Below are 13,397 nucleotides of genomic sequence, written 5' to 3' on the forward strand. Positions count from 1 at the left end.
TGTGTGTGTGTGTGTGTGTGTGTGTGAGAGAGAGATGTGATGCAGTGCAGTTACTCGTCCGCTTTCCAAAATTACAGCGAGACACCTGAAGGCATCAATCTGGAACTAATGGAGAGGGAAAGAGGGAGAATGGAGGGATGATGGAGGAGTGGAGAAAAATACAAAAGAAAGAAGCAATTAAGGATTTAAGACAGAGGTTGGGAGGAGAGGAGTTTAAGGAGGAAAGAGAGGGAAGGATTAGTAAAAAGAGAAAAGCAGGATGGGCAGTGAAAGAAAAAAAGAAGGATGAAAGAATGATATAAGGATGTGAGACAGAGCGGGGGTAGGGGGGAGAGACAATTTAAGGGGTGGGGAGAGAGGGGAAATGGAGGAACATGGAGAGAAAGTGATAGATGGGAGACTGATAATGATGAAGGGAACAAAAACAAGGGAAGGATGGAGGAAGGGAGGGAGGGAGGAACGAAAACGTAGGGAATGAAAGACCCAAAGGACATGCAAAAGGTAACATGTCAACATACAACATCAGCATAACATTTGAAGTATAAAAAGTCTCTTGGTCTGTAATGGCAAAATTTTATTTTAACATGATTGTTTGATTGTTTAATATTCTACAAGATATTCTTACATTTTGTGTAGACTCAAAGGCTCCAAGTGAAACAGCTGAAATCGTAAACCTTGAGTCTAGTTGAAGTTATTTTCGTTAGAGGATCTCCGTCTCTCATCTCTCATTCCGTCACACTTTTGGCAGATAGGGTGAAAATGGCCATAAACAATCTGAACTGTGGATCCATTCTGTTCTCTGGCAGCTGAAACAAGGTGTTTAGGTTAATGTTAGGAACAGGAGCAGAAGGGAAGGTTGTAAAACATTTGACTGTTATGGTATGTTTTTTTTCAAGTTTCAGGCTGCTAAAGATATCTTGGAGAGGCGTGGCTTTAACAGAGTTTTTGCTATAAGATGTGTTGACATTTAGCTTGAGTCAGAAGACTCGTTCAGATGTGGTACCGTGGTACTTGTGAAACTGTATTCTCTACATTTGCAAATGTAAATAAATACTCAAAGACCAAACTTTGGTTTAACTCTCTTAATAGTCTGCTAACGAGAAAACTTCCACCACAAGTCCCCTCTGTGATTTCAGCACCACAGTGGAATAGACAGCTCCTCTGCTTGTTTTCACGTTTCAGCACTTTGACCGTCAGAGCGCTGTCCGAGGTCCTGAATCACAATAGTAACTCATTTGACTGCAACAATCAAATCATTGGTGTGTGTGTGTGTGTGTGTGTGTGTGTGTGTGTGTGCGTGCGTGCTTCATAACTATTAACTAGCGTGCAGTAGGGCCCGTCATAACTAGAAAGAAAAGAAGGACGGAGAAGGAGCAAAGAGTGGAAGGAGAGAGAAAGGGAAATGTGCAAGAGAGGAAAAGATGGAGGGATGAAGAGGTGAGAAAGGGACGAGAGGGAGGAAAAGAGCATCAGAGCGATGCGGAGTGAAAAGAGAGAAAGAAGCGTTGTGATTGGTGGGCTGGTAAAGCTCTCTCTCTCTCTCTCTCTCTTTCTCTGCAGATAGAGATCATTTCACCAAAGGTCTCTGTTCAGTTAATGGGAGACACAGCTGAGTGGAGAGGTCAGCCATGTGTGTGCGTGTGTGTGTGTGTGTGTGTGTGTGTGTGTGTGTGTGTGTGTGTGTGTGTGTGTGTGTGTGTGTGTGTGTGTGTGCGCGATGAAATAACTAAACTTGTGTTACAGTCAGTCGTTTTTTGTGTTAGTGACTCATGTAAAAACATTTCTAATGTACGATTGTTTTAAGAAAAGAATAAATAAAGTATACATTATTGTCCCTGGGGATGTGGGGGATTTAGTTTAAAGGTCCCATGGCATGAAAATTTCACTTTATGAGTTTTTTTTAACATTAATATGCGTTCCCCCAGCCTGCATATGGTCCCCCAGTGGCTAGAAATGGGGATAGGTGTAAACCGAGCCCTGGGTATCCTGCTCTGCCTTTGAGAAAATGAAAGCTCAGATGGACCAATCAGGAATCTTCTCCTTATGAGGTCATGAGGAGTATTAGGGGACCACTAAGGTCTATATTAAAGAGACTTCAGATACGGTATTAGGGGACCACTAAGGCCTATATAAAAGAGACTTAAGATACAGTATTAGGGGACCACTAAGGTCTATATAAAAGAGACTTCAGATACAGCATTAGGGGACCACTAAGGTCTATATAAAGGAGACTTCAGATACAGTATTAGGGGACCACTAAGGTCTATATAAAAGAGACTTCAGATACAGTATTAGGGGACCACTACGGTTTATATAAAAGAGACTTCAGATACAGTATTAGGGGACCACTAAGGTCTATATAAAGGAGACTTCAGATACAGTATTAGGGGACCACTAAGGTCTATATAAAAGAGACTTCAGATACAGTATTAGGGGACCACTAAGGTCTATATAAAAGCGACTTCAGATACAGTATTAGGGGACCACTAAGGTCTATATAAAAGAGACTTCAGATACAGTATTAGGGACCACTAAGGCCTATATAAAAGAGACTTCAGCAGCATGTCATAGGACCTTTAAACCGCGTTGTATAATCAGTAAAGTACTCCGAGTTCTCCGAGAACAAACCGGCCTTTCTTTCCCTTTTACCTTTTTTTATTGTTCTGTGTTTTGTCTTCCGCCCCCGACAGCAGCGCTCGGTTTCCTGGTCATGCATCAAGAGATCAAATCTAAAAGTAATACAATCTCTGGACTTACATCTCGCTGGTTTAATTTGAAAAACCAAGTCTCTCTTTGGCCTCCCTCCCGTATACGTAGCTTTAAAAACGAAATAAGTTATGCTGCCGGTGCCTGGTCCCCCCACACCCGCTTCACCCCTCTGACAAGAACAATAGCGGCCGGCTCGCCTCACAAAACTGTGTTTTACAATAATACTCGTCCACAAAGCAAGACCGACAATGTCAATGGTTTTATGGTGCGCTACACGGTGCAGCTAATGTTCCCCTGCATCGCTTCACTGCCTCTCTCTCCTCCTCCCGGTGTCTCTCGCCCTCTTTCCCGCCTCCTATTTTTTATTTTTTTTTACCTCTTCTTCCCCTCTTTTATTCTCCTCGGCTCCCTCTCGCTCCCTCGCTCCCCCCTCTCTCCGTATGAAAAATCCATTCCGGCATGGGTTTTGACAGCCTGTCTTTTAGGTGGGTGTGTAAAATTCAAATAATTTACTGTGCATAGACAGTCCACTTTGGGGGGCTGCTTTTGTATTTGACTTGGTGTCACTTCTCCCGCCTGTCGAGTCCCAGTCTGCAGCGTTTAGCTTTTTAAATCCCTCCCACACACACACACACACACACACACATACACACACACACACACCAAACTGCAGGTTTATTTTATGTAGATGAATAATTTCCAAAGGCAGGAGCTGTTTTAGTTTTGGTTTTCAGCACACTGGAAGAGTTCTATTCAAGGACAACAAGTAATTTCATGTTGGGGGGTGGCAGTAGCTCAGTCTTTAGGGAGTTGGGCTGGGAACCGGAGGGTTGCTGGTTCAAGTCCCCATATAGACCAAAAATATGGTGGTGGACTGGTAGCTGGAGAGGTGCCAGTTCTTGAGCAAGGCACCAAACCCCCAACTGCTCGGGCTGCCTTTCAATGGGCAGCTCCTGCACTCTGACATCTCTCCATTAGTGCATGTATAGGTACTGAGCGTGTGTGTGTAATTCAGGCCTGTGTGTGATGTGTGTAATAACAACAGAGTGAAAACATTGTAATTTCCCCTTGCTGTTTTTAATTAAGTATAAGCTGGTCATCCCTCGATGTGTGAAAACCGGTGGAGTGTCTCTTTAAGATGCAGAATGATTTGAACAGTCTGCACTGCGTTACACCTCCGTAATGTTACATGCTTACATGTTCGCTGTGATGGATTACACAATTCACGCCTGCTAATAGGTTTTCATGCGCTACAAAAAAAATGAATGAAAGCTAACGGATGTCTGGGTGTGGTAGAACAGAAATATGAAGCAGCTGCACAGGTTTGTAAAATAAATGTCGAGTATGGTGTGGTCCTTTTAAGGTGGCTCCGGCATTATTACCTACCAACACATTCTCACTCCCATCTCGTAACATATGGCCGCTTGGTCAGGTGCCTTTGGCGTTTGTTATTGACGCTAAAAGTCTCCTTTTAGCGTCATGTAACGGGACGGTTAAAGACACACGGGACACGATCCCCGGTCTCCTGGGTGAAAGTCCCGTGTCTGACCCATCTAGTTTTTCGTCTTATTCAGATGCTGACAGCCACTGTCCAAACGTCCAACAGGAGAACTGCTTGGTTTCTGCCGCCACTATGGTGTCTACGGTGTTACACACACCAGGTTCATTCTCTCATCCAAATATGGCCACTTCTTCCTCCAAAAAAAACATTGTGGGTGGGGGGGGAGGGGTGTCTGTCCATTATAACTGGGGTGCCTGGGTCGTCCTCCAGGACATTTTTAGCATAAAAATTGTTCATTTCCTGCATTTCGGTGAATTTTTCTGCAACCATTTGTACCTTTTCCTGCATGCAAATTGCTTTATTTATGTAAATAATAATAATATTCTTATTTATTAATTAATTAATTAATTAATCTGCTGTATTGATCAAAACTTTCTGCAGATTCAAAACATTACACGTTTACACAGCCACTGTCCAAACATATTTTACGTGTTTCGGACTTATCCCGGACTGCTTGGTTTCTGGCACCGCTATGGTGTCTCCGGTGTTACACACACCAGGTTCATTCTCTCTTCCAAATATGGTCACTTCTGGCTTTGAAAAGAAAAAAAAAATGCCCAAAAATCAATGTTCGTCTACGTCTGTGATCCTATAGGTTTTAACCAAGGGTCTCGGGCTGCTGATTTGGGTCCCATGCAACTGTTTAAAGACTTCATCCTGAATTGGTGAAATCGTTGTCACAATATTTAAGATTTGAACAGGTCATTAGAAGGTCAGGGAGGTTGTTTATTTTAGTGCCCACTGAGTTAAAATGCCCAACTTCAACGTCAAGTTGTCTAAATATGTTTTGGCTGTAACTTATTTTGTGTGTTTTTTTAAATAACTGGGTGCATTTCGCTGTTTAAAATCCTTTTTGATCACGTTTAGCTTCTTGATTCATCTCTGTGATATTGTTTTGCCTTTTTTTGAACTTGCTTCTCTTTTTTCATCCTCCCTGTTTTCTCTCTCTCATTGATCCATCGCCATCATTTCCAGAGGCCTAATAATTGCAGGGAGGATGGGGCCGTTACAACCCCCCCACTGTCGTTTTTTCCCGAAATGTTTGCCGCTTTCTTCTTCCTTTTTGTTGCTTTTTTTCGAGGTTTTTAGTTTTGACTATTTTTTCCGACGTTTCAGGCGCTTTTTCTGACATTTGTCTCCTTTTTTCAAGTTTTTTTCTGAGTTTTTTTTCTCCTTTTTCTTAGTTTTTTCGACAATTTTTTCGATGTTTTTGTCAATTCTTTTATTTTATTTTTTAAGTTGTTTTCTTACTTTTTCCAAGTTTTGTGGAGGTTTTTCTCTCTTTTCTTAGTTGTTTTTCCGAGTTGTTTGCCCTTTTTCTTTCGATGTTTTTGTCTCTTCTTTTCCAAGTTTTTTTTCTACAAATTTTTAAATGTTTTTTGCCTCTTTTTTTTTTATTATTTTCTTCTGCAATTTTATGAAGGTTTTCGTCTCTTTTTTTTAACTTTTTTTTCTACAAATTTTTCGTAGTTTTTGTCTCTTTCTTCTTCCTTTTTGTTGCTTTTTTCAAGTTTTCAACTATTTTTTTCCGACGTTTCAGGCTCTTTTTTTTCTGACATTTGTCGCCTTTTGACGTGTTTTTCGAGGTATTTTCTACAATTTATCCCGAGTTTTTTGTCTCTTCTTTTAGTTTTTTTCGGAGTTTTTTTCTAAAACATTTTGGAGCTTTTTGTCTTTTTTTTTTAGATTTCTTTCTACAAATTTCTCGTCGTTTTTGTCTATTTTCTGAACCCATGCAGACGTGTCCCGGGACCTCCCTAGATAGTTCCAGACCCCCGTCAATGAACCCAGAGTTACAACCTTCATCATTTCTATCTTTCATCTCTGTGATATAGTTTTCCTCCTTGCCCTTTTGTACTTGCTTCTCCTTTTTTTTAATCCTCCCAGTTTTCTCCCTCTCCATCCCTGATTCCTCTCTCCATCATTTCTCTTTTTTTCCACTTCCCTCCCTCCCTTCTTTTTCTCCTCCTGCTCGTTGTGTTTTACGGCTGTCGCTAAAGAACCTCTCCACGTTGTTTTTGTGTGTGTTTCACAGTGACCCCTACTGGGAGCGGCCGGCTAATGCAGGCAGCTGCTCGGCCCCCCGGCCCAAGACCCTTCACCTGGCCGGCCAGCAGCATACCTCGTCACCATGGTAACGTTTGTGTGCGCTCCTGGTAGCAGTAGCAGTAGACGTAGTAGTGTGTGTGTGTGTGTGTGTGTGTGTAAAAAAGCCTATTTTCAGTAATATTATTAAAAAAAAAAAAAGATCTTGAAAGTAAATGTTCTTTTCTATTTTTGTATTTTTTAAATGACCAGAAATAGAAGTCCACACTTGGTCGGTGTAGCCTGATTGTCCACTGTTGGTAATATAGACGTGTATGTGTGTGTGTTTTGTTGGATATGAGCGGTGTGAATGGTTTGCTGTTGATTGGAAATAAGTCTTAACGGAGCTCATGTTGGGAGGACGAGTTGTGTTCATGCAGATAATTCATGTGTTTTTCTAAAAGTGAAACCTCTGGATGGTTTTTATAGAGGCTCCCTCCCATCTCGTAACATACGGACGCTTGGTCAGCTGCCTTTGGCGTTTTGTTACTGGCGCTAAAAGTCTCATATAACGCGCTTTAACTAAACGCCCTGGGTCGGGACTATTGGCGTCACTTATGGCGCAGTTCGGTTAAGGAAAAGGTCGTTGGTGGGCTTATAAAAAGGTATGTTTCCGTGACACATGGGACAAGAACGGGACAGTTAGGTTTAGATAAAGAAGAACGGGACAGTTGGGTTTAGATAAAGAAGAACGGGACAGTTGGGTTTAGATAAAGAAGAACGGGACAGTTAGGTTTAGGTGAAGAAGAACGGGACAGTTGGGTTTAGGTAAAGAAGAACGGGACAGTTGGGTTTAGATAAAGAAGAACGGGACAGTTGGGTTTAGGTGAAGAAGAACGGGACAGTTGGGTTTAGGTAAGAAGAACGGGACAGTTGGGTTTAGGTAAAGAAGAACGGGACAGTTGGGTTTAGGTGAAGAAGAACGGGACAGTTGGGTTTAGGTAAAGAAGAACGGGACAGTTGGGTTTAGATAAAGAAGAACGGGACAGTTGGGTTTAGGTAAAGAAGAACGGGACAGTTGGGTTTAGGTAAGAAGAACGGGACAGTTGGGTTTAGGTAAAGAAGAACGGGACAGTTGGGTTTAGGTGAAGAAGAACGGGACAGTTGGGTTTAGGTGAAGAAGAACGGGACAGTTGAGTTTAGGTGAAGAAGAACGGGACAGTTGGGTTTAGGTGAAGAAGAACGGGACAGTTGAGTTTAGGTAAAGAAGAACGGGACAGTTGGGTTTAGGTAAGAAAGCAGAGAACGGTTTGGTTTAGGTGAAGAAGAACGGGACAGTTGGGTTTAGGTGAAGAAGAACGGGACAGTTGGGTTTTAGGTGAAGAAGAACGGGACAGTTGGGTTTAGGTAAAGAAGAACGGGACAGTTGGGTTTAAGGTGAAGAAGAACGGGACAGTTGGGTTTAGGTAGAGAAGAACGGGACAGTTGGGTTTAGGAAAAGAAGAACGGGACAGTTGGGTTTGGATAAAGAAGAACGGGACAGTTGGGTTTAGGAAGAAAAGAAGAACGGGACAGTTGGGTTTAGGTGAAGAAGAACGGGACAGTTGGGTTTAGGTAAAGAAGAACGGGACAGTTGGGTTTAGGGAAAAAGGAAAAAGGACAGTTGGGTTTGAGGTAAAGAAGAGGGACAGTTGGGTTTAGTAGAAAAAGAACGGGACAGTTGGGTTTGAGAAAAGAAGAACGGGACAGTTGGGTTTAGGTAAAGAAGAACGGGACAGTTGGGTTTAGGTAAAAAAGAACGGGACAGTTGGGTTTAGGTAAAGAAGAACGGAGCAGTTGGGTTTAGGTAAAGAAGAACGGGACAGTTGGGTTTAGGAAAAGAAGAACAGGACAGTTGGGTTTAGGTAAGAAAGAACGGGCAGTTGGGTTTAGGGAAAAGAAGAACGGGACAGTTGGTTTTAGGTAAAGAAGAACGGAGACAGTTGGGTTTAGGTGAAGAAGAACGGGACAGTTGGGTTTAGGTAAAGAAGAACGGACAGTTGGGTTTAGGTAAAGAAGAACGGGACAGTTGGGTTTAGGTAAAGAAGAACGGGACAGTTGGGTTTAGGAAAAGAAGAACGGGACAGTTGGGTTTAGGTAAAGAAGAACGGGACAGTTGGGTTTAGGAAAAGAAGAACGGGACAGTTGGGTTTAGGGTAGAAGAAGAACGGACAGTTGGGTTTAGGTAAAGAAGAACGGGACAGTTGGGTTTAGGTAAAGAAGAACGGGACAGTTGGGTTTAGGTAAGGAAGAACGGGACAGTTGGGTTTTAGGTAGAGAAGAACGGAACAGTTGGGTTTAGGTAAGAAGAACGGGACAGTTGGGTTTAGGTAAAGAAGAACGGGACAGTTGGGTTTAGGTGAAGAAGAACGGGACAGTTGGGTTTAGGTGAAGAAGAACGGGACAGTTGGGTTTAGGTAAAGAAGAACGGGACAGTTGGGTTTAGGTAAAGAAGAACGGGACAGTTGAGTTTAGGTGAAGAAGAACGGGACAGTTGGGTTTAGGTGAAGAAGAACGGACAGTTGGGTTTAGGTAAAGAAGAACGGGACAGTTGGGTTTAGGTAAAGAAAAAACCGGACAGTTGGGTTTAGGTAAAGAAGAACCGGACAGTTGGGTTTTAGGTAAAGAAGAACGGGACAGTTGGGTTTAGGTGAAGAAGAACGGGACAGTTGGGTTTAGGTGAAGAAGAACGGGACAGTTGGGTTTAGGTAAAGAAGAACGGGACAGTTGGGTTTAGGTGAAGAAGAACGGGACAGTTGGGTTTAGGTGAAGAAGAACGGGACAGTTGGGTTTAGGTGAAGAAGAAGGTTTCACTGTTTCTCCTCTTCTCTCCTCCTCTATCTTTCTCTTCTTTTCTCGCCCCATCTCTCCCTCACTCTCTCCCTTGTCTTTCTCTCCCTGTCTCCCTCCTCTCTCCCTCTTTGTCAGTGAACAGAGAGTAGAAGGGCTTTGAAACCAGGAGGTGAAGTGAGGCCTGATTCATTGTGTGTGTGTGTGTGTGTGTGTGTGTGTGTGTGTGTGTTGTGTGTGTGTGTGTGTGTGTGTGGGGATTACAGTACTGGAGAATAAAGGGGGGATTTGTGTCGGAGTCAGGCGGAGAGCTGAAAGGAGACGGCAGTTAATAGCTCATTATAGAACGGGCTTAACACCATGTAGGCCGTATACAAACACACACACACACACACACACACACACACACACACACACACACACACACACACACACACACACACACACACACACACACACCTCTGATGTACTCACTGATACAATGTGTTTACATTTACCAAAAACTGTCCGGACAGCTGATGATTTTAAAGTCTGATTTCGATCGAAATATGACATTTTTTTCTTTTAGACATTTTGAAAATACTGATCACGTATAAAAAACATTTCAATAACTAGATTTTAACAATTGAATTAAATATCATTCATAAAAAAATAAAAAGTTTTAATGGAACCGAAATGTCTGTTTTCAACGGAGTTAAGTGCAGGTTTTAGGTTTTAGATTTCTCACCCTGTTCCTAATTGTACGAACAAGAAGCAACCCTGAAATATGTTGTTATAATGCACCAAGTTCATGTTTAACCCTCCAAATCTATAATATCAGAACTATGACAAAAGAACGTTGAAAAAACAAATGTTGAAAAAAGCTACAAAATGCAGGAAAAAGTTTTTTTTAAACGCCAAAAAAGTGACCAAAAATTCGGAAAAAGTGACAAAAAAACCCATCAAAAACATCACCAATTGACAAAAAATTTAAAAAAAATAAATAAATAAACATAATTTAAAAAAACGACAAAAAAGTGACAAAATATTTCGAATAAAATCGACAAAAACGTCGAGAAAAGTGTAGAAATAGAACATCAAAATGTTGAAATTTCAACCCAGAAAAACACAAAGTTGCAGATCGACAGAAAGACAACACAAGGGTTAAGATCTGACCCCCAAAAAGTTAGTTTAAAGTACTTGGTGTTGAAAGTACTTGGTGTTTAAAGTACTTGGTGTTTAAAGTACTTGGTGTTTAAAGTACTTGGTGGAAAGTTAGATATCAAACGATCAATATCAGGATTTTATTTATCCACGCAAACTAATTTTAATTGGACAATCGATGATTTGAACCCGGCTCTACTGACGAGATGTGTTTGTCGTCTCTTTAACATCTCGGCTTGAATTTCACCGGCCGGATAACTGCACCATCTTTACTGTTGCTATGGTTACCTGCCACTCATTTTAGAGCGGCGTTTTGCTATACTGACCTGATCCATACAGTGTGTGTTTGTGTGTGTGTGTTTGTGTGTTTGTGTGTTGACGTGAACACATGTAGGATTTTAACAGACACGTCCAAGCCAATAAGTAGCAAAAAAAACAAGCGATAGAGAAGTGTGTGTGTGTGTGTGTGTGTGTGTGTGTGTGTGTGTGTGTGTGTCTGGAAGGTGAAATTGAGATAAATGGTGGAGGAGCTGGGTGGCCACAGAGGCCCCTGATATACACTCAACCTGTCCACTCTGCTTACAGCTCTTTGTGTGTGTGTGTGTGTTTGTGTGTAGATACCACACATGAACATGTAATGTGGGTTTCTATTATAGTGTGTGTTTAGTTGAGTTACGTGTGTGTGTGTGTTTCTCTGTGGAAATGTGTATTTACATGCACCTATCTGCCTGAACAGGATTGTGTGTGTGTGTGCGTGTGGTTGTGTGTGTGTCTGTGTGAGTAAGCAGAGTGGTTGTAAACTAAAAGAGACAGATGTACCAGAGAGAGCTCGCCCACCGCAGCCTCACTCACTTTGCCTCTCTCGAACACACAACACACACACACACGCACACACACACACACACACACACACACACACACACACACACACACACACACACACACACACACACACACACACACACACACACACACACACACTTACACACCAGGGAGCTGCTGTTATTCAAACAGTACTTAAGCTAGGCTGCAGAGAAAGAGAGCGATAGAGAGAGAGACTGAATGTCTTGCTGTGTTGAGGGACAATAGAAACAGGAAAATGAAGGGAGCAGAGAAAGGAGAGAGCAGTAGTTTGTTTGTTTACTGCGATTAGAGAGAAAGATCTATCATTATCTGAAGAAAACAAGCAGGACGTCTGTCAGTGGAGTCTGGTTTTGCTGGCCTTTCATCGGTGGGATGGAGGCGCTCCGAGCTGATTTGACCGAGCCTGTCATCCCGAGAGAAACGACAGCAAACTGCCCGTCTGTCGGGAGTACAAGAGGAAAACTGGGGGGGTCAAACTCAACTTCCCAGAGGGCCACACTGGAAAAGGAGAATCTCATCAAGGGCCAGACATAGACTAGAGTTTATTTTCATGCTTTTATTTAAAAAAAGTCAAATATCTTTGACCGTATTATTCCATGTCTGAATTAGTCTTCTCACTTACAGTTTGGTCCACATAAACAGTCCTGGTGCAGAGTTTTTTTGGGATTGTTGCGGAGCAAAAATCCTTGATTATGAGGCACGTTTTATTAAAAAATGCGATGGAATATGCTATATATGATATTTATGCAATTTTATGCGATGAAATTGCGGGAACTTGCAGAAATTGTGATTTGATGAAAAAGAGAAAAGAAATACCCGACACCGGATAAGCAGACGAAGATGGATGGAGAAAGAAAAAGTGATTCCCCCCCCAACATCTGCTTTTCAATGATGTTCACGTCGCGTAATTACGTCACTTCATAACGTTCCCATGGCAACAGGGGAAAATGGCTGCTCTTGTGTGAAGTAAACGCAACATTTGTCAACTTTCTGCTAAGATATATTAAGGGACTTTTTTTGCAACGAAAATGTGGGGATTATGAAATCATGCAAGCAACGCATATTTAGCGCAGAAATCGGCAAATTATGCAGCGAAAGTGCGGCTTATTTGAAAAAATGCGCATAAAATACTGCATAAATCCCTAAAAAAAAAAAAAGCAGCAAATAGTTCCTTAGAAATCTGAGAATTTAGGAAATCAACAAAACAAAGATTACATTTTAAAAGTCGCCTCCCAGCCGACCTGTTTCCCAGCTTTAATTTAGAAAGCTCTTCTGCTTCTGGGGGAATTTCTGGGAGTCTCAAAGTCGGCAAATCTACCAAATTCTGCTCTAAGTGTGGTGGAGGTTTCTGTTTGAAAAACAGTTTCTGTTTTGGTGCACAACTAGGCGGGCCAACATTAATCAGTCCCTTCAGAAAAACGTGATTATGTGATCGCATAATTCAACGCATAATCAGCCAGAGTCTGCAGATTTATGCAGGGGGGGATCTGCATTTTTTCAAATATGCCGCACTTTCGCCGCATAAATTGCCGATTACCGCGCAAAATATGCGGTGCTCGCATGATTTCATAATCCCCAGAAAGTTGAAAAATGTTGCGTTTACTTCACACGAGAGCAGCCATTTTCCCCTGTTGCCATGGGAACGTTATGAAGTGACGTAATTACGCGATGTGAACATCATCGAAAAGCAGGGTGTGGGGGGGGGGGAATCACTTATTTTTCTCTTTTTCATCAAACCGCAGTTTTTGCAAGTTCATATTCCCCATATTTGCATAAATAGCCCCCATATTCCATTTTTTTTAAGAAAACGTGCCGCGTAATCAAGGATTTTTGCCCGCAACAATCACAAAAAAAAACTCAATTGATATGCGGGCCGGATCACAACCTGCCAGGGGCCAGGTTCAGCCCGCGGGCCTCGAGTTTGACCCCTGTTTTAGAGCCACGGTGTGGGCCGAGAGAGGAGACCCGAGGAGACGCTGGGTGCATGTAGGCGTAGACTACTCCCCCCTCAAAAAATGTATTTGAAAGACAACCAACTCCCCAAAAGAGGTCAAAATAACCGCTCGCCTCAGCTTTATTTGCAGCAATGACGGAAAAACTAAAGAAAAAAACGAATATTTGAATCAAATTCATGAAATTGAAACTCAAATACCTACCCAACAAATTAATATCCGTATAGTCATATTTCTCATTCTCTCTCTCTCTCTCTCTCTGTCTCTCTCTCTCTTTCTTTCTCTTTCTCTCTCTCTCTATCTCTCTCTGTCTC

General features: G+C 42.1%; 1 protein-coding gene across 1 annotated transcript in view; it reads left to right on the forward strand.

Annotated features, from left to right (window-relative positions):
* LOC120548943 (neuronal PAS domain-containing protein 3-like) overlaps nucleotides 1-13,397 on the forward strand; it is a 262,015-nt gene that overhangs the window by 139,658 nt on the left and 108,960 nt on the right. The window contains exon 3 of the mRNA XM_039785447.1: nucleotides 6,306-6,404. Coding sequence (XP_039641381.1) covers nucleotides 6,306-6,404 — 99 coding nt within the window. The remainder of the gene's footprint in view (nucleotides 1-6,305; nucleotides 6,405-13,397) is intronic.

This window comes from Perca fluviatilis, chromosome 20, assembly GCF_010015445.1.
Source record: "Perca fluviatilis chromosome 20, GENO_Pfluv_1.0, whole genome shotgun sequence".
NCBI classification, from domain to species: domain Eukaryota; kingdom Metazoa; phylum Chordata; class Actinopteri; order Perciformes; family Percidae; genus Perca; species Perca fluviatilis.